Source organism: Schistocerca gregaria, chromosome 1 (assembly GCF_023897955.1).
Source record: "Schistocerca gregaria isolate iqSchGreg1 chromosome 1, iqSchGreg1.2, whole genome shotgun sequence".
Classification (NCBI taxonomy): Eukaryota; Metazoa; Arthropoda; class Insecta; order Orthoptera; family Acrididae; genus Schistocerca; species Schistocerca gregaria.
The window spans coordinates 62514443-62536211 of NC_064920.1; the positions used below are offsets into that span (position 1 = coordinate 62514443).

A 21769-nucleotide genomic window follows, 5' to 3' on the forward strand; every position below is an offset into this window, starting at 1 on the left:
TTTTTGGACATTTAAGTAATTTATTAAATCTCCAGAAATGTTGTTGTTGTGGTCTTCAGTGCTGAGACTGGTTTGATGCAGCTCTCCATACTACTCTATCCTGTACAAGCTTAGAGTATTCATCTCTTGGTCTCCTATGATTTTTACCCTCCACGCTGCCCTCCAGTTCTAAATTGGTGATCCCTAGATGCCTCAGACCATGTCCTACCAACCGATCGCTTCTTCTAGTCAAGTTGTGCCACAAACTCCTCTTCTCCCCAATTCTATTCAATACCTTCTCATTAGTTATGTGATTTTTCCCATCTAATCTTCAGCATTCTTCTGTAGCACCACATTTCGAAAGCTTCTATTCTCTTCTTATCCAAACTATTTATCGTCCACGTTTCAATTCCATACATGGCTATACTCCATACAAATACTTTCAGAAACGACTTCCTGCCACTTCAATCAATACTCGATGTTAACAAATCTCTGTTCTTCAGAAACGCTTTCCTTTCCATTGGCAGTCTACATTTTATATCCTCTCTAATTCGACCATCATCAGTCTTTTTGCTCCCCAAACAGCAAAATTGATCTATTACTTTAAGTGTCTCATTTCGTAAAGTAATTCCGTCAGCATCACCCTATTTAATTCGACTACATTCCAATATCCTCGTTTTTGTTTTTGATGATGTTCATCTTATATCCTCCTTTCAAGACACTGTCCATTGCGTTCAACTGCTCTTCGAAGTCCGTTGCTGCCTCTGACAGTACTATAAGAGATAAAAATCTGAAATTTTAACAGACTCTTTTACTTAATAACAAAAGATGGTATACCAAGTTTGAGCAAAATCGGATGATAATTACTATAGTTTATTTATATTCGTAGAGGGTATGAATTTACGTTCCTATTGGATGTCACTGGAGACCGCTCTCATGGCCGACAGCGTCAGCTGCGGTGTCAGTCATAGCGGAAAGGAAATCCTTGCAGCCACTGTGATACACGGCTGCGTGGTATATTGTACTGAGCCGGCCATGGTGGCCGAGCGGTTCTAGGCGGTACAGTCTGGAACCGCGCGACCGCTACGGTCGCAAGTTCGAACCCTGCCTCGTGCATGGATGTGTGTGATGTCCTTAGGTTAGTTAGGTTTAAGTAGTTCTAAGTTCTAGGGGACTGATGACCTCAGATGTTAAGTCCCATAGTGCTCAGACTCATTTGAACCATTTATACCGTAGTGAGTGTTATCCCGTAATAACTTGCTATGTTACATATTGGAGCTAGCATCTTGCCAGTCTTCGGTGCTGTGTGTGTCCTATTATTCATGATAGCGCACGCTGAATAATTCTAAATTGGGTGAATGTACTACATTGCTGATTCAGATTGAAGTAATAAATAGCATCCCTGCTGCCAATGGTGAAGTAGCGGCCCAGGCACAGTGCCACATCCTGTTTGCACTGCTCCATGCTGTGATGAGGTTGCACTGGCTCAATGTGCAGTAAGACCTGTCCCAGACCACTGTAACTAAGCACAACACCTGCTGTGTTATGAGAGGTGGAGAAGTGGCCGACGTGCTGTGACATATGGCGCTGCTGCATATGCGGTACTGCTCGCGCTACCACATGCTGTAACGATGTTGCCCTGTCTGTTCAGACTGAACACCGTTTCTTCTGTGTCGGCACAGGTGGGGCGGCGGCCACGCGGCGCTGGTGCGCATGTCTCACTCCTGGCGCTGCCGCGGGCTCCATAGGCGCGTCCGCCCCTGCGCCGGGCTCTGCCTGAACGTGCTGCGCGGCTGCCTGACGCAGCGCGCCGCCGAGCTGGACCTGCCGTGGAACGGCTACGTCGAGGCGGCCGAGAGGCTGCTCGCCGCCGTCCAGGGCCGCGCCGCCCTCGACGACGTGCTGTGCGCGCTCGACGCACGCATCGCTGAGGCGGCCGCGGCCGCCGTCGAGCGGAGCGCCACTCTGCAGCCACAGGTGCGCTGTCATTTGTCCTTTTCATATTGCTGTTGCATTAATCACGTACAAGCAGTGCCTAACACTTACAAGGATTGTATATTATGGTGTGCGTACTGTAAGAGCTGCGGTACACACACCATCAGAGTATCAGACTTGCGCTCTAACGAAGTAGGCGAGTGTCAGCAATATGTCTCGTGGTCTTACCGTGGCGTGTTTATCTTCTACCGTTAGGTCAGACGATAAAAATGCCACTTGGACGCTTAGAGTAGCACATTGACAGTGACCAACTTTCACACATATTTATTAAAATAATATCAAACATAGACATTACATAACTTGATCCTGGATGTTGTTTACAATTCACAATCTGAAGTTCCTTTGGGCTTGGTAAGTTAATCTTATTCTCACATAAATCTGATACTTGACAAAGTGTCTATACATTTCTCTTCATGGCTATGTACAGGAATACGATAATCTTATTAGGCGCAGACTGAAACTTGACTACAGACTGGTACAGACTGATGTAGACTGGTGCAGACCAATGCAGACTGACTAATCGGAGGTCTGTACACTCGTTATAATACCTCGCGCGTTCAGATATCACGGCGCGAGTGTGATCCGCGAGCAGTAAAACTTCTACGTTATCAGCAATCTCATTGGCTGCGTTACGTATTAATACGCGGATCGGCGGACGCAGAATTTGGTCCGTCTCTAAGTGCGTCCGTCTCTAGTGCTGAGACGGACGAGCGCTGCTCCTGCGCTGTTGTGTTTAATGGGGCGCGCTCGAGTGGGAAAGTTGTGTACGAGCTGACTACGCGGAACTATGTACACAACACATATGCAATATAATAAAGAAAGAAACTCTCAAGGATGATCAGAGTAGTTTCCTTTTTCAGAAGAACTGATGATACAACTTATGTGGCGCGCTGGGTAGCCGAGCGGTTGCAGGCGCTTTGCCACTGTTCGCGCAGCTCCGCGGCGCCCCCCCCCCCCCCCTCCCCCACCGCCGGAGGTTCGAGTCCTCGAACGGGAATGTGTGTGTGTGTGTGTGTGTGTGTGTGTGCGTGTGTGTGTGTTGTCAGCGAAAGTTAGTTTTAAGTTGGATTAAGTATTGTGTAAGCCTAGGGATCGATGACCTCAGCAGTTTCGTCCCATAGGAACTTACCACAAATTTCCAAATTTTATCAGTTAGGTCGACAAAAGATCACGATTAATGTATTCTCTTTAGCCTATTTCCGCCAAGTCTTGTCTGCACGCTGTCAAATAAGATAACAGTCAACAGAAACCGGCGAGGATCAAGAGGTTAGTCGTGAAAATACTGTTCACAGAAATGGACTCGTCATATTGACAAGAATGTGAGGTGATGTCTCGCAGGAGACATTAAAAATGGCCCAAGCCCCGCGGATTTTCATACTATGTTTTCTTCTGGGAACTTCTGACAGTCAACTCAGTCTCAGAGTCTATTCAGGGAAGTTTACACAATGATTCGATGCTTGTAGTCCTTTCACCGAGCTTGATATAGGTATGTTATAAATGTAGTGTTGACACGCCCTGCTAAACCCACAGCACAGGACAAGTAGTAGGAATTGTGGAAGGGGGCCAGAATGAGCGGCTGTCAATTACACTCCACACATAACACTTTCTTTAGTTGTCCAAAGATTACAGGGCAACTTCTAAGCTTGACTATCGACAGAAAACGTCTTTAATTCACAAACGGCTGGAAGCCCATGAGTTAAATACAACTGCTATAAATATTTCTTTTGAGACAGAAGGCTCTATGCTTTAACCTTAAATAGTATTTAATGCCAAGGTATGTAAGGCTCTGAGCACTATGGGACTCAACTGCTGTGGTCATCACTCCCCTAGAACTTAGAACTACTTAAACGTAACTAACCTAAGGACATCACACACATCCATGCCCGAGGCAGGAGTCGAACCTGCGACCGTAGCGGTCGCGCGGTTCCAGACTGAAGCGCCCAGGTACGACTCCTGCTTCGGGCATAGATGTGTATGATGTTCTGAGGTTAGCTAGGTTGACGTATTTCTAAGTTCTAGGGGACTGATGACCTCAGATGTTAATTACCACGCTTTCCACGCCCGGGTTCCCGGGTTCGATTCCCGGCGGGGTGAGGGATTTTCTCTGCCTCGTGTTGACTGGGTGTTGTGTAATGTCCTTAGGTTAGTTAGGTTTAAGTAGTTCTACGTTCTAGGGGACTGATGACCATAGATGTTAAGTCCCATAGTGCTCAGAGCCATTTGAACCATTTGTTAATTCCCTTAGTGTTCAGAGCCATTTGAACCATTTTTTTTAATTTCATCTCTCAAAGCTACCCATTCTTCCTCTACTGTATTTCTTTCCCCCATTCTTGTCAATCGTTCCCTAATGGTCGCCCTGAAACTCTCTACAACCTCTGGTTCTGTCAGTTTATCCAGGTCCCATTTCCTCAAATTCCAACATTTTTGCAGTTTCCCCAGTTTTAATCTACGGTTCATAACTAATAGATTGTGGTCAGAGTCCACATCTGCCCCTGGAAATTTCTTAGACATTTAGGAACCAGCTTTTCAATTGTGTCTTGCCATTATGTAATCTATCTGAAATCTTCCAGTATCTCCAGGTTTCTTCCATGTATACAGCCTTCTTTCATGATTCTTTAACCAAGTGTTAGCTATAATTAAGTTATGCAAAATTCTACCAGACGGCTTCCTCTTTCATTACTTACCCCTATTCCATATTCACCTACTACGTTTCCTTCTATTGCTTTTCCTACGATCGAATTCCAGTCACCCATGACTATTAAATTTTCATCTCCATTCACTATGTGAATAATTTCTTTATGCCATCAGACATCTCTTCGTCATCTGCAGAGCTAGTTGTCATATAAACTTGTACTACTGTGGTGGGCGTGGGCTTTGTATCTATCTTGGTCACAATAATGCGTTCACTCTGCTGTTTGTAGTAGCTTACCCACATTCCTATTTTTTTATTCATCATTAAACCTACTCCTTTCATTACCCCTATTTGATTTTGTATTTATAACCCTGTGGTCACCTGGCCAGAAGTCTTGTTCCTCATGCCACAAAACATCACCTATTCCCATTATATCTAACTTTAATCTATTTCCCTTTTTAAGTTTTCTAACCTACCTGCTCCGACACGTAGAACGCCAGTTTTCTATCTCCTGATAACAATGTCCTGCTGAGTTGTCGCCGCTCGAATGGGGGACTTTTTTACCTCCGGAATATTTTACCCAAGAGGACGCCATCTTCATTTAACCATACAGTAAAGCGGCATATCCTCGGGAAAAATTACGGCTGTAGTTTCCCCTGGCTTTCAGCCGTTCGCAGTACCGCAACAGCAAAGCCGTTTGTTTGGTGTTACAGGGCCAGATCAGTCAATCATAGTGACTGTTGCCCCTGCAACTACTGAAAAGGCTGCTGCCCCTCTTCAGGAACCACACGTTTGTCTGGCCTCTCAACACCTACGTTAGGGCTATCTGTATCGCTGAGGCACGCAAACCTCCCCACCAATGGCAAGGTCCATTGTTCATTGGGGGGGGGGGGGGGGGGGTTAATACTTGATAACTAAGATCCTCAAAACTTAAAGTGGCTGAAGGCTGATGCTTTAAAACAATACAATAAATTTTCAACAAGGAGAAGGTCCAATTTAGAAAAACTTACGTTCAAAATGGCTGAAGTCCTTTGATTTTAAAAACACAATTACAAACATACAAATTCCAACCATGGGCTGTGAGTCATCACAAAAAAAAGTTAAACGCCAACTAGAGAGGCAGATAGGCAACAGCGCTCAGATGTTTCCAGGGGGCTCGGTGTACCCTTGAAATCTTAACGTTCGCTTAGGTGAGACAAGAAGTCGGCCCCAACTATACTCGATCCGCCGGCAACACAACCAAGAGACAGTCAGGGACCCACCACGGACAAGACGACTTCTTAACCACCGACCATTAAACGAGAATTCCAAATCCAAAACGTTACAGAGATAGCCCCCCACAACCGAAAATACATTAAGCTGTCAAAAACTACACACCATGTTGGACAGCGACAATACATAAGGAAAGAACACTTCCTGAATTTACGTCAGCGACCAGGGCAGGTAACCGGAGCACTAACGGCCACAAGGCGTAAAATTCCGCTGGTGCAGTTGAATTTCAAACCGACAAATGTAGTTAATTCCACCAGATGGAGGTTAAATTTTCACCGACTCGACCACATGCTGTTGCTCCTAGGAATACCGCCAACAGCAAACCACCAACCAAGGAAGGGTACAACGTGAACAGACGTAGCTTCGGCAATTAAATCACCACTCAACTTTAATGTCCTGGGTCGGTGAGCCACGAACCGCGTAGAACTCGGAACAGCCCCCACCTGCTCCAACACTGCATAGACACAGCCAGCGGGCCCAGCCGACTGCGCTGCGCGGAGACTTGTTTGCTGACCCGCTCCAACAGACCAAATGGATGCAAACCGCCAAGCCTGAACTATAAACACCAGATTGAAGATGGTATACGGTGCAAATATGGATACACACCACTGCTGCCACACGTAGAAAGAGGAAGAACCGCAGCATAACCACAATAACCGCAGGAAACCAAACGCAGAATAACATCCAAGTTTTAAAGCAAAGCATAAGCTGGGGCCAGCACGGCTCAAGTGTCTTTGTAGCCATGAAATAGAATTTAATCTTTAGAATGAGTGACTCAGATATGAGCTGGACAATCGGGAGTTCGGGAAAACGGGAAACACCGGGCCCACAAATCAACAGGTTATTATTTCATGCAAATAACAATTTAATTATAAGTTAAAATGTAACTTAATATCAAAGAAATAAATACTGCAATTTAAATCTTAAGGCCACTTTTTAAATGAAATGTAACGTACTTTAGTAATAATAAAAATAATAATAGCTGAGGTGAAATTTGCAATTTAAATCTTAAGGCCACAGTTTGGAGAAATATGACTACAAGGTCATTCTTTTCAGACTGCTGCAATCAAACGAAGCCACACTTAACTCTTTGCCATCCGCACGTCTCATACAAATTTATTCGCATGGCCCCGGCAGCGCTAATTTGGATTACTTGGCTTGTCGGCGGCCGCTTCTCACCTTTCCGTTGATGACAAGCTTGGAACACACTGACTTTTGCGCGCTTTAATTTTCCCGGAAATCCTCTATTTTGCCGTATAGTTCCACAAACACGAATTTTCTTTTCAAGTAACTTCTCTGCAACTTGAGGTGATGCCACATTTCATCAGAAGATGTCAATAGTTCCATCACTGTTTTTGCTAAACGCTGTCTAGCGCTGGAATATTTCTTAAATGATGAAATGTATCCCGTACTCGATTCAGACAGCATCCAAATGAGTATGCCGTATGTCGTAGTTTTCGATGGACTGTAGACTTTAAAATTTAACCGTCCACGCCACGGTATCATTCCTTCGTTGAATGAGATGTTTTACTTAGTTTCAACTTTTTCGAAAAATAATCAATTACGAATTGCACCTTGAAAACCGGTCGGCATTATCCGGTTTAGTGTTATTGGAAAAATGTAAAAAGCATAATATTTGTCTGAATCGGTTGCAGGACATAGTTTTGCGAAATATCGATGTGTCTGTGAACCGATTCGTTGACCAATAATAATCGATCATTTTTTTTTTTTTTTTTTTTACAGTTCGCGTAAGGATAGCAAGTCCAAACCATATTCTGTGTTCGGGTCCCGTAACGTCGACAAATTTGGCATTTTTTAATCCAATTTCCTTCCATTGCAATTTTGACTGTAGTACTTGTTGGTTTCGTTGCTGATATATTCAAATAGATCGTTGCCAAAATGTAATTCTACGATATGCTCGACGCTCTGTCTCTGGGAAACATGTTTGTACCCAGAGATCCTTCAAATTTATTATTAGTCCTCAGTAAATCAGTATGACCACACTGCACTGTCTTCTTCGTAGCGTTCGCCAAATTCTTCTTGCAAGTATTTCACCATCTTCCGATAATTCTGCTTTGCCTTTTTTTTTTATCCAATGTCTTCTTCCTAATCGGCCAAAGTCGTCCGGAACATCAGACAAGACGTCCGCTCACACATCGTAAATCATCGTATCGTCTCTTTCGTCTGCCGTAATGAAAGGGCACAAGTACTTATACAAATAATACACTTGTTGATGTGTGTAACTTATTGTTACCTAAACAATACATCAACAGAATGCTAAAGATACTAAAGTGCTGTCGCCGGCCACTGCGCGATACTGCTCTCGCGACACCACTGTAGTGTTGCCGGCACTGACCAATAGTATGCAGTCGACACCGCTGTGGCGTCGCAGGCTGTTTACCGCTATTTCGCGCACGACAGCACTGTGGTCTCGCAGTCTCGTGAAGGCGGAAAGCCTCGCTCGCGGGGTGGAATCTGAGCTAACTATTTGTAGTATCGTTCCCAGAACCGATCGCAGTCCTCTGGTTTGGAGCCGAGTGAAAGGCTTAAACCAGAGGCTCAGACGATTCTGCGGAGATGTGGGTTCCAAATTTCTCGAACTCCGCTTCGGGTGGAGATATATAGGGTCCCCCTGAAGAGGGAAAGCGGCTACAAGTGTAGCGGAATATGTGTGGAGTGCACAGTGCCTTTCTTAGGTTAGAGAATTCCCTTCCTAGGCCTGACAAGACGCCTCCTGAGACGCGACAAGGTAGCAGTAGGCAAAACGCAACACGGAATGACAATATTAATGTGGTAATAGTAAACTGCAGGAGCGTCTATAGAAAGGTCCCAGAACTGCTCTCATTAATAAACGGTCACAATGCCCACATAGTAATAAGGACGGAAAGTTGGCAGAAACCAGATGTAAACTGTAATGAAATTCTAAACTCACATTGGAATGTATACCACAGAGGCAGGCTGGACAGTGAAGGGGGAGACGTGTTTATAGCGATAAGAAGTGCAATAGTATCGAAGGAAATTGACGGAGATCAGAAATGTGAAATAATTTGGATGAAGGTGACGGTTAAAGCAGGCTCAAACACGGTTATTGGATGTCTCTATAGGTCCCCCGGCTCAGCAGCTGTTGTGGCTGAGCACCTGAAGGAAAAATTTGAAAATATTTCGAGTAGTTTTCCCGACCATATTATAGTTTTGGGTGGAGATATGAATTTACCAGATATAGACTGGCAGACTCAAACGTTTATAACGGGTGGCAGGAACAATGAATACAGTGAAATTTTTTAAGTGCATTTTCTGAAAACTACCTTGAGCAGTTAAACAGAGAAACGACTCGTGGCGATAAGTTATTAGACCTTCCGGTGACAAACAGACCCGAACTATTTGAAACAGTTATCGCAGCACAGGGAACCAGCGATCATAAAACGGTTACAGCATCGGTGATTTCAGCAGTAAATAGAAATATTAAAGAAAAGGTAGGAAGATTTTTCTGTTTAGCACAAGTGACAAAAAGCAGATTTCAGAGTACTTGACGGCTCAACACAAAAGTTTTGTGTCAAGTACAGATAGTGCTGAGGATCATTGGACAAAGTTCAAAAGCATCGTACAATATGCATTAGATGAGTATGTGCCAATAGAGATTGTAAGGGATGGAAAAGAGCCACCGTGGCACAACAATCGAGTTAGAAAACTGCTACGGAAGCAAGGGGAAATTCACTGCAAACATAAACATAGCCAAAGCATTGCAGACAAGCAAAAATTACGCGAAGCGAAATGTAGTGTGTGGAGGGCTATGCGAGAGGCGTTCAACGAATTCGAAAGTGAAGTTCTGTGTACTGACTTGGCAGAAAAGCCTAAGAAAATTTTGGTCTCATGTCAAAGCGGTAGGTGGATCAAAACAAAATGTCGTGACACTCTGTGACCAAAATGGTACTGAAACAGAGGATAACAGACTAAAGACCGAAATACTAAAAGTCTTTTTCCGTCTGGAACCGAGCGACAGCTACGGTCGCAGGTTCGAATCCTACCTCGGGCATGGATGTGTGTGATGTCCTTAGGTTAGTTAGGTTTAATTACTTATACGTTCTAGGTGACTGATGACCTCAGAAGTTAAGTCGCTTAGTGATCAGAGCCATTTGAACCATTTTTTTCTCTTTTTCCAAAGCTGTTTCACAGACGAAGACTGCACTGTAGTTCCTTCTCTAGATTCTCCCACAGATGACAAAATCGCTCCAAAGACAAAAGGCCGCTGGACCTGATGGGATACCAGTTCGATTTTACACAGAGTACGGGAAGGAACGTGCCCCCTTCTGGCAGCGGCGTACCGTAGGAAATCTAGAAGAGCGTAGCGTTTCAAACGATTGGAAAAGGGTACAGAAGGTCATACCCGTTTTCAAGAAAGGACGACGAACAGATGTGCAGAAGTATAGACCTATATCTCTAACGTCGATCAGTTGTAGAATTTTGGAACACGTTTATGTTCGAGTATAATGACTTTTCTGGAGACTAGAAACCTACTCTGTAGGAAACAGCATGGGTTTCGGAAAAGGCGATCGTGTGAAACCCAGCTCGCGCTATTCGTCCACGAGACTCAAGGGGCCATAGACACGGGTACCCAGGTAGATGTCATGTTTCTTGACTTCCGCAAGGCCTTTGATACAGTTCCAAACAGTCGTTTAATGAACAAAGTAAGAGCATATGGACTATCAGACCAATTGTGTGATTGGATTGAAGAGTTCCTAGAAAACAGAAAGCAGCATGTCATTCTCAATGGAGAGAAGTCTTCCGAAGTAAGACTGATTTCAGGGGAGTGTCGTAGTGCTATTCACAACACATATAAATGACCTTATGGATAACACCGGAAGTTCAATGAGGCTTTTTGCGGATGATGCTGTAGTGTATCGAGAGGTTGTAACAATGGAAAATTGTACTGAAATGCAGGAGGATCTGCAATGAATTGACACATCGTGCAGGGAATGGCAATTGTATCTCAATGTAGAGAATTGTAATGTGCTGCGAATACATAGAAAGAAAGATCCTTTATCATTTAGCTAAAATATAGCAATTGGAAGCAGTTAATTCCATAAATTATCTGGGAGTACGCCTTAGGAGTGATTTAAAATGGAATGATCATATAAAGTTGATCGTCGGTAAAGCAGTTGCCAGACTGAGATCATTGGAAGAATCCTAAGGAAATGCAGTCCGAAAACAAAGGAAGTGGGTTATAGTACACTTGTTAGCCCACTGCTTGAATACTGCTCATCGGTGTGGGATCCGTACCAGATAGGGTTGATAGAAGAGATAGAGAAGATCCAACGGAGAGAAGCGCGCTTCGTTACACGATTATTTAGTAATGGCGAAAGCGCTACGCAGATGATAAACTCCATTAGAAGACTTTTCAGGACGCTCAGTAGTTCGGTACGGGCTTTTGTTGAAGTTTCGAGAACATACCTTCACCGAGGAGTCAAGCAGTATATTGCTCCCTCCTACGTATATTTCGCGAAGAGACCATGAGGATAAAACCAGAGAGATTAGAGCCCACACAGAGGCGTACCGACAATCTTTCTCTCCACGAACAATACCAGACTGGAATAGAAGAGAGACCCGATAGTGGTACTCAAGGTATCCTCCGCCACTCACCGTCAGGTGCCTTGCGGAGTATTGATGTAGACGTAAAAGTAAGAAGGATATCAAAAGCAGACTAGCAATGTCAAAAGGCGAACTCCTGGCCAATTCAAGTCTACTAGCTTCAAACATAGGCCTTAATTTGAGGAAGAAATTTCTGAGAACAACCACTCCTGGAAATTGAAATAAGAACACCGTGAATTCATTGTCCCAGGAAGGGGAAACTTTATTGACACATTCCTGGGGTCAGATACATCGCATGATCACACTGACAGAACCACAGGCACAAAGACACAGGCAACAGAGCATGCACAATGTCGGCACTAGTACAGCAATGCAAGCTGCTATTCTCTCATGGAGACGATCGTAGAGATGCTGGATGTAGTCCTGTGGAACGGCTTGCAATGCCATTTCCACCTGGCGCCTCAGTTGGACCAGCGTTCGTGCTGGACGTGCAGACCGCGTGAGACGACGCTTCATCCAGTCCCAAACATGCTCAATGGGGGACAGATCCGGAGATCTTGCTGGCCAGGGTAGTTGACTTACACCTCCTAGAGCACGTTGGGTGGCACGGGATACATGCGGACGTGCATTGTCCTGTTGGAACAGCAAGTCCCCTTGCCGGTCTAGGAATGGTAGAACGATGGGTTCGATGACGGTTTGGATGTACCGTGCACTATTCAGTGTCCCCTCGACGATCACCAGAGGTGTACGGCCAGTGTAGGAGATCGCTCCCCACACCATGATGCCGGGTGTTGGCCCTGTGTGCCTTGGTCATATGCAGTCCTGATTGTGGCGCTCACATGCACGGCGCCAAACACGCATACGACCATCATTGGCACCAAGGCAGAAGCGACTCTCATCGCTGAAGACAACGCGTCTCCATTCGTCCCTCCATTCACGCCTGTCGCGACACCACTGGAGGCGGGCTGCACGATGTTGGGGCGTGAGCGGAAGACGGCCTAACGGTGTGCGGGACCGTAGCCCAGCTTCATGGAGACGGTTGCGAATGGTCCTCGCCGATACCCCAGGAGCAACAGTGTCCCTAATTTGCTGGGAAGTGGCGGTGCGGTCCCCTGCGGCACTGCGTAGGATCCTACGGTCTTGGCGTGCACCCGTGCGCCGCTGCGGTCCGGTCCCAGGTCGACGGGCACGTGCACCTTCCGCCGACCACTGGCGACAACATCGATGTACTGTGGAGACCTCACGCCCCACGTGTTGAGCGATTCGGTGGTACGTCCACCCGGCCTCCCGCATGCCCACTATACGCCCTCGCTCAAAGTCCGTCAACTGCACATACGGTTCACGTCCACGCTGTCGCGGCATGCTACCAGTGTTAAAGACTGCGATGGAGCTCCGTATGCGACGGCAAACTGGCTGACACTGACGGCGGCGGTGCACAAATGCTGCGCAGCTAGCGCCATTCGACGGCCAACACCGCGGTTCCTGGTGTGTCCGCTGTGCCGTGCGTGTGATCATTGCTTGTACAGCCCTCTCGCAGTGTCCGGAGCAAGTATGGTGGGTCTGACGCACCGGTGTCAATGTGTTCTTTTTTCCATTTCCAGCAGTGTACGTATGGAGTATGACACTGTATGGTAGTGAAACATGGATTGTGGGTAAACCGGAATAGGAGAGAATCGAAGCATTTGAGATGTGGTGCTACAGCTGACTGTTGAAAACTAGGTGGAATGAGGAGGTTTTGCGCAGAATCGCAGAGGAAAGGAATACGTGGGAAACACTGACAATGAGAAGGCACAGGATGATACGACATCTGTTAAGATATAAGGGCATGACTTCCATGGTACCAGAGGGAGCTGCAGATGGCAAAAACTGTTGAGGAAGACAGCGATTGGAATACATCCAGTGTGGTGTGCGTACTGTAAGACCTTCAGTACACACGCCATCAGATTATTTGACGTGTCGCTCTAACAAAGTAGGCGAGTGTCAGCAATATGTCCCGTGGTGTTATCGTACAGTGTTTATCTTCTGCCGTTACGTCAGACGATAGTAATGCCACTTGCACGATTAGAGTAGCAGATTGACGGTGACCAATTTTAAACAGAACTTGATTAATTTTCACACACATTTATTAAAGTAATAACAAGCATTAAAATTACTTAACTTGGTTCTGGATGCTATTCACAACTGACAGTCTGAAGTTCGTTTTGTCTTGGTACATTAATCTTATTCTCACATATATCTCTGATACCTGACAATAGTGTCTATCCATTATCTTCATGGCTATGTACAGGAATATGGTAATCTTAATAGGCGCAGACTGAAACTTGACTATAGATTGGTACAGACAAATGTAGAGCTCGTACAGACTAATGCAGACTGGTACAGACCGGTGCAGACAAATGTAGACTGACTAATCGGGGGTCTGTACACTCGTTATAATACCTCGTGCGTTCATGTATCACTGTGCGAGTGTGATCCGTGAAGAGAAAAGGTTCTATGTTAGCAGCAATCTCATTGGCTGCGTCACATACTAATACGCGGATCGGCGGAAGCAGAATTTGGTCTGTCTCTATGGCAGCGCCATCTCGTAGTGTGGAGACGGACGAGCGCTGCGCCCTCGCTGTTGTGCTTAGCGGGGCGCGCTCTAGTGGGAAAGTTGTGTACGCTCTGATTACGTGGAACTATGTACACAACACGCAGAAAATAATTGATGACGCAGGTTTCAAGTGCTTCTCTGATATGAAGAGTTTGGCACAGGAGAGGAATTTGAAGCATGCCGCATCAAACCAGTCAGAACACCAATGACTCCCAAAAAACCAAAAAAGTCGAAATTATAAAAATATAAAACATAAAAGGATAAGCCCTAACTCGAACAATAAAGGAAAATAAAGAGTATGAGGAAACTGTAAATCCTAAATATAACTCATAATAAAGCTGATCTAGCAACTAAAATATAAAAAAGTACATAAACACTAGCGTGTAGTGGAGTCAGTACAAGAAGTTCCCTGGTAGCGTGGCGTTGACGGTTGCAAGTGAACAAGAATAGCCGTTTGTGTAACTTAACAACTCTGTGGCGTTGCCAACACAGGCGTTTACAAAATCGCGTTACGTGACTGGTTGAGGAACGCGCATGAAGCTGCGACACTCAGCCCGCTGCAACTATCAGGAACCAATTTAGGCTGACTCTGCTGCACCAGTTCCCTGTCGCTAACGTCACGGAAGCACCCCATGGGCTCCCTACCATTGGCCAGCTTTCATGCGACCATTCGTTGGTTTTAAGCCTGTCTTTTGGTTTGAGACACACTAACACATTTAGATTCAATTTTTCTTAATCTAGGACGAATTTTTATGTCTATTCCATTTAGATTTAAGCAACACACAATAAAATAAAGGTTTGCATTCTAACTTCACACTACAGTGTCTTCACAGGGGACACTTCCGCCATTTAGGTTCGTCCACGTGGCCTCGCCTGTAGCAGACATTTCCACGACCATATTGGGGAATGAAAACTTTGCCGAAATTTCGGGCGACTTGTGGCAGAGTATTACACAGTATTGCTCTTGTCTTCGACTATACTTTACCAGGCATACATACATTTGTAACAGTTTCACATTTTTATCGATGTTTCTTGTTTTTGTACATGTAAACTGGTTACCTATTCTTAACTTTCGTGTGTGTCTGTATGGCAACGTGAACCTGAACAACGCAAATCGTGTGCTTACGTCAACACTATTTAAAAGTGTTGCAAAATCCATTTAAAATGGTATAGATGTACTGCAATTAATTTACACTGAAAATAATTAGACTACGTGAAACTGTACATTAAATAGGCTATCCTGAGAAATTGTGTACTGTACAGTGCAGTGAACAGTGCTACAATGCGTGACGTCACAGTGCTTATGTTACAGTTCCAACACACAAAACTATCAGAATAAAGATTCTACATAAAATTACAAACCACACTCTGAAAGAATAACTATCCAAAATACTTCTGTGAAAATTTCGTGGAAATTTATGTTCCAAAAGTGACTAAATAAAATGGTACACACACGCTTTTATGACACTGCACTGTAAGTAAAAGATTGTCTGAGAAAGTAAATGAGATCTGAAGTAAACTTTACTGAACTGAACCTGATAATAATTTTCAAAGGCAAATATTGAATGTGAACATATTTACTGCTTCCTGACTGGTATTAAACTGCACCTAATAAATTTTGATGACTTAGCTAGTGGTAACGACAACTCGGTACCACTCGACAGTGGTGAACATTAAAGCGGTTTGAGCCGCCATGTCATGGATTGTGCGGCCGCTCCCGCCGGAGGTTCGAGTCCTCCCTCGAGCATGGGTGCATGTGTGTGTTGTTCTTAGCATAAGTTAGTTTAAAGTAGTGTGTAAGGGACCGATGACCACAGCAGTTGGTCCCTTAGGAATTCACACACATTTGAATTTTTTTTTTCAATATTAAAATACAGCGCAGCGGCAAACCAACGAAAGAAAAAACTTCACAAGTGCAATGTATGGAGAAGCAACTATGCTATGCACATCGTGCTTTATGTTTTGAGCAACTGTATTCCTTTAAATGCAGTGCTTTTACAAACAACTACAACAGTAAACTTTCGTCAGGAGACTGTGAAAGAAGCTCAACTTACTAAGAGAAAATAGCCTAGAATTCAAAATTGTGTTATGAATCTCATTCCTTAAGAATTACAACCATCTTAACAAAAATCACTTAAGACTCTGCCACAAAAAAGGGCCAATAAAATAGTAAAAGAATGTAGAATTTATGACTCTGAGTCCAAGTTACGTGAGCAGATAATTTTGTTTAATCCTGTCTCGGTAATAAAACTAACAGACCAGAACCAATAAAAAACATGCAAAAAAATTTGCCTTTCTCCAACTCGCGTTAAATTACGCGCGAGCAAGCATTGCTGCGACAACCATACGTGAGTACCTTCACACTTCTCAAATCAGTCTTCACAAAATCATGTTTCCAAAAAGCAACATCCTCTGCATTTTCATCTCTGTGTTTTGCTAGTTGTTTCCAGGCCGCTAAACTCTCTCACTTACTTCTCACTGAATGATATACTGGCAACGAAAAAAGCTACTGACACTCAAAGATCACATTGCTTGTACTCAGTACCTCTGTGCCGTAACATATCGACTACTGAAGACTTCTCGTTGAAAATATCCCGTGTACAAATATGAAGTATGACACATCGAATAAAAAGAGAGCTCAAGTCATTTTCATTTCCCGTACCAGTTAGTCACGTTAAATACTCCAGAAGAAATGGACAAACTGAGTGATAACCGCCAAGTATTTAAATCCAACTTGAAAGGTTCCCTCGTGGCACATTCCCATTCTGTACAGGAGTTCACAGAAATGGCTGAGAACGTCTCTCTGCAGTGAGTTTTTTCTTCGTATACTCTCTCTCGATCATCGGCATTTTATAAGCTGACTCGTCCATAACGAAGGAGCTGTGACTCCCACAGTCCCACGGAACCCGGCACATAAACAAATAAGATGAATGAATGTATAGTGATCGCTAAGCCATAGTTTTCCTCCCCCTATTCGCTTGCGCTATGTTTACAGTTCAGCAATTCACAGTCTATATTTACAATCCGCGTTCCACGGTACGGCGAGTGGTGGAGGGTGTCTCGTACCAGTACTTGTCGTTTCCCCTCCTGTTGACTCGCAAACAGAGCGAGGGAAAAACGACTGCCTGTACACCTCCCTGTCTTCGTGATCCTTACGCGCGATGTATGTTGACGACAGTAGAATCGTTCTGCAGTCACCTTCAAATGCCGGCTCTCTAAATTTTCTCAATAGCGCTTCTCGAAAATGAAACATCCCCTTAGAAAAATTAATGAATTACTGTGCTGATAAACCCCTTACGTTATTTGATTTTCAAACAGCTGAGCAAAACTGAACGTACTCAGATATTTCTCTCTTTAGTTATTCTGATCATCACTAAAGTGACACAAATATTTTTAGCGCAACGCAGTTTGACTTTCCATAATCCCTACAAAAGAAGGGCCCTGACTATCTCTAACCTATACCTTTCATTAACCGCTTACCTCACAAAAATCTTCGTTACTAGAACTACTGCAATAGAGCTAGCGCCAATACTGCCAGCTAAATAAAGGATTCTAACTACTGAAGGCAATAACTACTGATAGGCACAGTTAGCAAATGAAAGATTTTTATAGAGAACTAACAATGTATTTACCTTAATAGTTTTCAAAAGTCATTATATATATATATATATATATATATATATATATATATATATATATATATATATATATATATATCAATTCACGGCATCCAGTCTTACAAATTTCGTTTTTATGACGGAACGGACACATGCCCAGATCGTCCACTATCAGAACTCCGCCATCTCTCTCCCCACATCCACCACTGCTCGCGACTCACCTCAACAGGTTCACATCCAACTGCCCAACACAACAATAGCGAATATTCCAACAATGCCAACCAGCCACAGACTGCACACAGCACAGCCAGTGATTTTCATACAGAGCGCTACGTGGCGTTACCAACATAAAAACCTAAACAGCCAACTTACAAAAAGAACGTCGCCTTCCCTCCGGGGATTCCCACCTGAGTTCCCGAAGCATCTCCGTATCACTTAACGCGTTGCTCGAACCTACCGGTAACAAATCTAGCCGCCCGCCTCTCAATTGCTTCGATGTCCTCCTGCAATCCGACCTGGTACGCATCCCAAACACTGGAACAGTACTCAAGAGCAGGTTGCACAACCGTCCTATATGCGGTCTCCCTTACAAGTGAACCACTCTTTCCTAAAATTCTCCCAACGAACCGAAATGGACCATTTGCCTTCCTATCACAGTTTTCACGTGCTCGTTCCACATCATATCTCTTTGCAACCTTATAGCCAGACGTTTCAACGACTTGAGTACGTCAAGCAGAACACTAGTAATAATATATCCGATAATTAAAGGTCTGTTCTGCCCACTCATTTGCATTAACAAACATTTTTCCAGATTTAGAGCTAGCTGCCATTCATCAACCAACTGGAAATTTTGCCTAGATCGTCTTGTATCTTCCTACAGTCACTCAACTTCGAGAAATTACCGCACACCACGGCATCGTCAGCAAACAACCGCAGATTGCTGCTGCCCCCCCCCCCCCCTCCCCACCATCAGGCCGACAAATCATTTACGTATACAGAGAACAACAGCGGTCCTACCACACTTCCCTGGGACATTCCTAAGTCGTCGAACCACCCACATATCTGTGAACTTATTCAATAGGCTCATACCTCCCTCAACAGCCTTCAATGGGTCACCGTGTCAAATGATTTACGGAAATATAGAAATATGGAATCTGCCTCTTGCCCTTCATCTTCCTCAGAGTATCATGTGAGAGGAGGGCAAGCTGAGTTTCGCACGAGCAATGCTTTCTAAAACCATGCTGATCCCTGGGCATAAGGTTCTTAGTCTCATGATTACCTTGTTACATTCGAACTGAGAATATGTTCAAGGATTCTGCAGCAAACAGAAATTAAGGGTATTGGTCTGTAACTTGGCGGGACCGTACTTATATCTTTCTTTTATACTGGGGTCATCTGCTCTTTTTTCCAATTATATCTATAAGTGTCCCACAATACTGTAATGAGTAGGAAGGAGCTAATACCATTCTTACTGAGAGAGAGAGAGCGAAACATGTATTGCTACAAAGAATCTGCATGTCGGGATACGGGTTCCTCTACAGGCTGTTACAATAGGCATGAAGTTTAGTAAACTTTTTTCGTGAAAGTGACAGAGAGACGGGATTCCGCAGTCACAGATCGTTGCTTCGCCTGGACGGCGGGACGCGGCTGTGATCTCTGCGGCTGCTCTGTCTATCACGGCCGCCGCAGTTGGCCCGCTGTGCACCCGCGCGGGGAAAAGGACAAAAGAGGGCAGAATTAGGGAACAAACGAGCCATTGTTCCAGATTTAAAACAGCTCGTCCCTTCAAATAACATAAATTCAGTGTTCGGCATTGTGGGAGCGGCGCGGCACGGAGAGAGAGAGAGAGAGAGAGAGAGAGAGAGAGAGAGAGAGCTATGTGCGTGCGCGGGGTGGAGGAGCGGTAGTGGGGCAGGGGAATGCGACAGCGCACTAGGAATCTCGTCGTAAATAGAAATGGCCGGACACAAAAGAGTGGCGCCCTGGGTTCCGTGCGTCCTTCCCTCGCGTTGCCACGCCCTCTGCCGGCGACCGTCTTTTCTGTACGTTTCGCGGCTGACGTTAAGCAATCCTTCGTAATATGGATCTCAGCTTTGCTACATTTCGTAAATTAAAATCCACAAATCTTTATTCACTAAACTGTTATACCAGTGTTTATAAGTTTGTTCTGCAGTTTTCTTTATTATTGCTTTCGTTACAATTAATTAATTTGATCCACATAAATGTTTTGTTATTTCTCTATTCTTGATTCATTGGACTTGCAGTGCGATTTTCCCCTCTCAGCTTCGAAAATAAAGGTATTTATTTCTTCAAAATAAAATTGAGTCGTCGATTGCACAACGCGGTTACCTTATAGTACTTTATCGGTTTCGCAGATTAATCTGTCATCTTCGGAAGTCTACAAAATTTAAGAAAACACGAATCATCAGAACGCTGCCTTACGTGTATGTAAGGTACAAGAAACGTATTGAGTACACCGATAAGCAGACATCAAAATCAAGGAAGCATAATGATATTAAAATGTGTATGCCATTATTATAACTAAAGAATTAAGCTGGTGTGCATAAAAATGTAGGTAAGGCATATAATAAAGAAGTTATACAGTAGATAAAAAGGCTCAAGCGCTCATGAAGTGTCAGTACGGAGTTTACGTTAAGAGGTCCTACTCAAAGGCTGGTATAGAACCTTATTTATTAAAGGTTGATGGTATAGCGCCTGCCCACTCCACTTTCCACTACCCTGGAGACTTTTAGAAGCACCAGGTGAATCAACTGAACGCAAATTCGGTGTCAGCGAATGGAGAACGTAGAGGGTCACAATTATTGAACTATATGAAATAAAATCCTCATACCTCCTGAACAGTTTGCGTTAGGATATTCAACCTGCACTGTTGGCGGCGGGGCATCATAGGAATTAGTGTAGTTTGGTTTAAATAGTTCTAAGTTCTATGGGACTCATGACCACAGCTGTTGAGTCCCATAGTGCTCAGAGCCATTTGAACCATTTTTTGCAAAAACTTTCTGCTTTCGCTATTTAGTGGGAGATGTTATCGACAAAATGTTTCTAAAAGGCCTGAAATTATTTCTGAAGTTTATTGGAAGCCGTTAAGTGCTCACGTTCCCAAATACCAGTTGATTATAATCTGAGTAACTTATTCTCCGCTGGACCCACAGTTTGTACAAAGCCATAATGTGACAATTTCTTTACAATTGCTTATTTCTTATTGATAACATACGTTCACCACAAGCTTGTTCCGTTATGTGTCATGATGTAATGACGTCCATAAATCACCTTGCAACGTAAGTTCTTTTATGTACCAATTATGATTTGCCTCTCTGCGCGCCGTTTGCTAGGCAGCTTTAAGACATATACGAGGTTTCATTAAAAAAATTTTCTACGCTCATTTTTTACTTATTGTGCATGGTCTCCTTCGAAATACTCTTCTTCGCAATTGACACACCGCTCCCAAAGCGATTTGCACTTCCGGAAGCAGTCTTGGTACGCGTCTTGCTGGATCGAGCGAAGCCCAGCCTGAAAATTTCCTTTTATCTCGTCTCCCCTTTCAATGGGGTATTCAACTTTGGGAATACAATAAAGTCCACAGGAGCCAGGTCTGTAGAGAACGAATGGTGCGTCAACACAGTGGTTCCGTTTTTTGTACAACAGTCACGCACCAAGAAGTGTGAATGAATCCCTTGGCATGAATCCATGACGCTCTAATCCTTCAAAGTTAAAGAAAACTCTCAGCATTGCTTTGACTTAATTTGACGAACTCTTTGTTCTTGGAGAACCCAGTGACAAGATTGAGCCTTGGTTTCAACATCGTAACCATAGACGCACGTCTCATCACCAGTTATGGTTCTCTTAACGAAAATCTAATTCTAATTTGTGCGATCCAAAATCTTTTCACAGCTTCGAAGTGAAGGTCTTTCTGACCTTGACTTATGAGCCGTGGGACGAAGCTGTGTCAGGATTTCATGACATGATCCAGCTCAAATATTACATTCTTCTACAATCTCTCGGACAGCCAGCCTTCGATTGACATGCACAATTTCGTTGACATTCCTGGCATGAGCGTAGTCGGTAGACGTCAAA

General features: G+C 44.1%; 1 protein-coding gene across 1 annotated transcript in view; it reads left to right on the plus strand.

The window, feature by feature from the left end:
• Positions 1–1560: 1560 nt before the first annotated feature.
• LOC126361403 (glypican-5-like) overlaps positions 1561–21769 on the plus strand; it is a 169024-nt gene continuing 148815 nt past the window's right edge. The window contains exons 1-2 of the mRNA XM_050007832.1: positions 1561–1580; positions 1662–1956. Coding sequence (XP_049863789.1) covers positions 1561–1580; positions 1662–1956 — 315 coding nt within the window. The remainder of the gene's footprint in view (positions 1581–1661; positions 1957–21769) is intronic.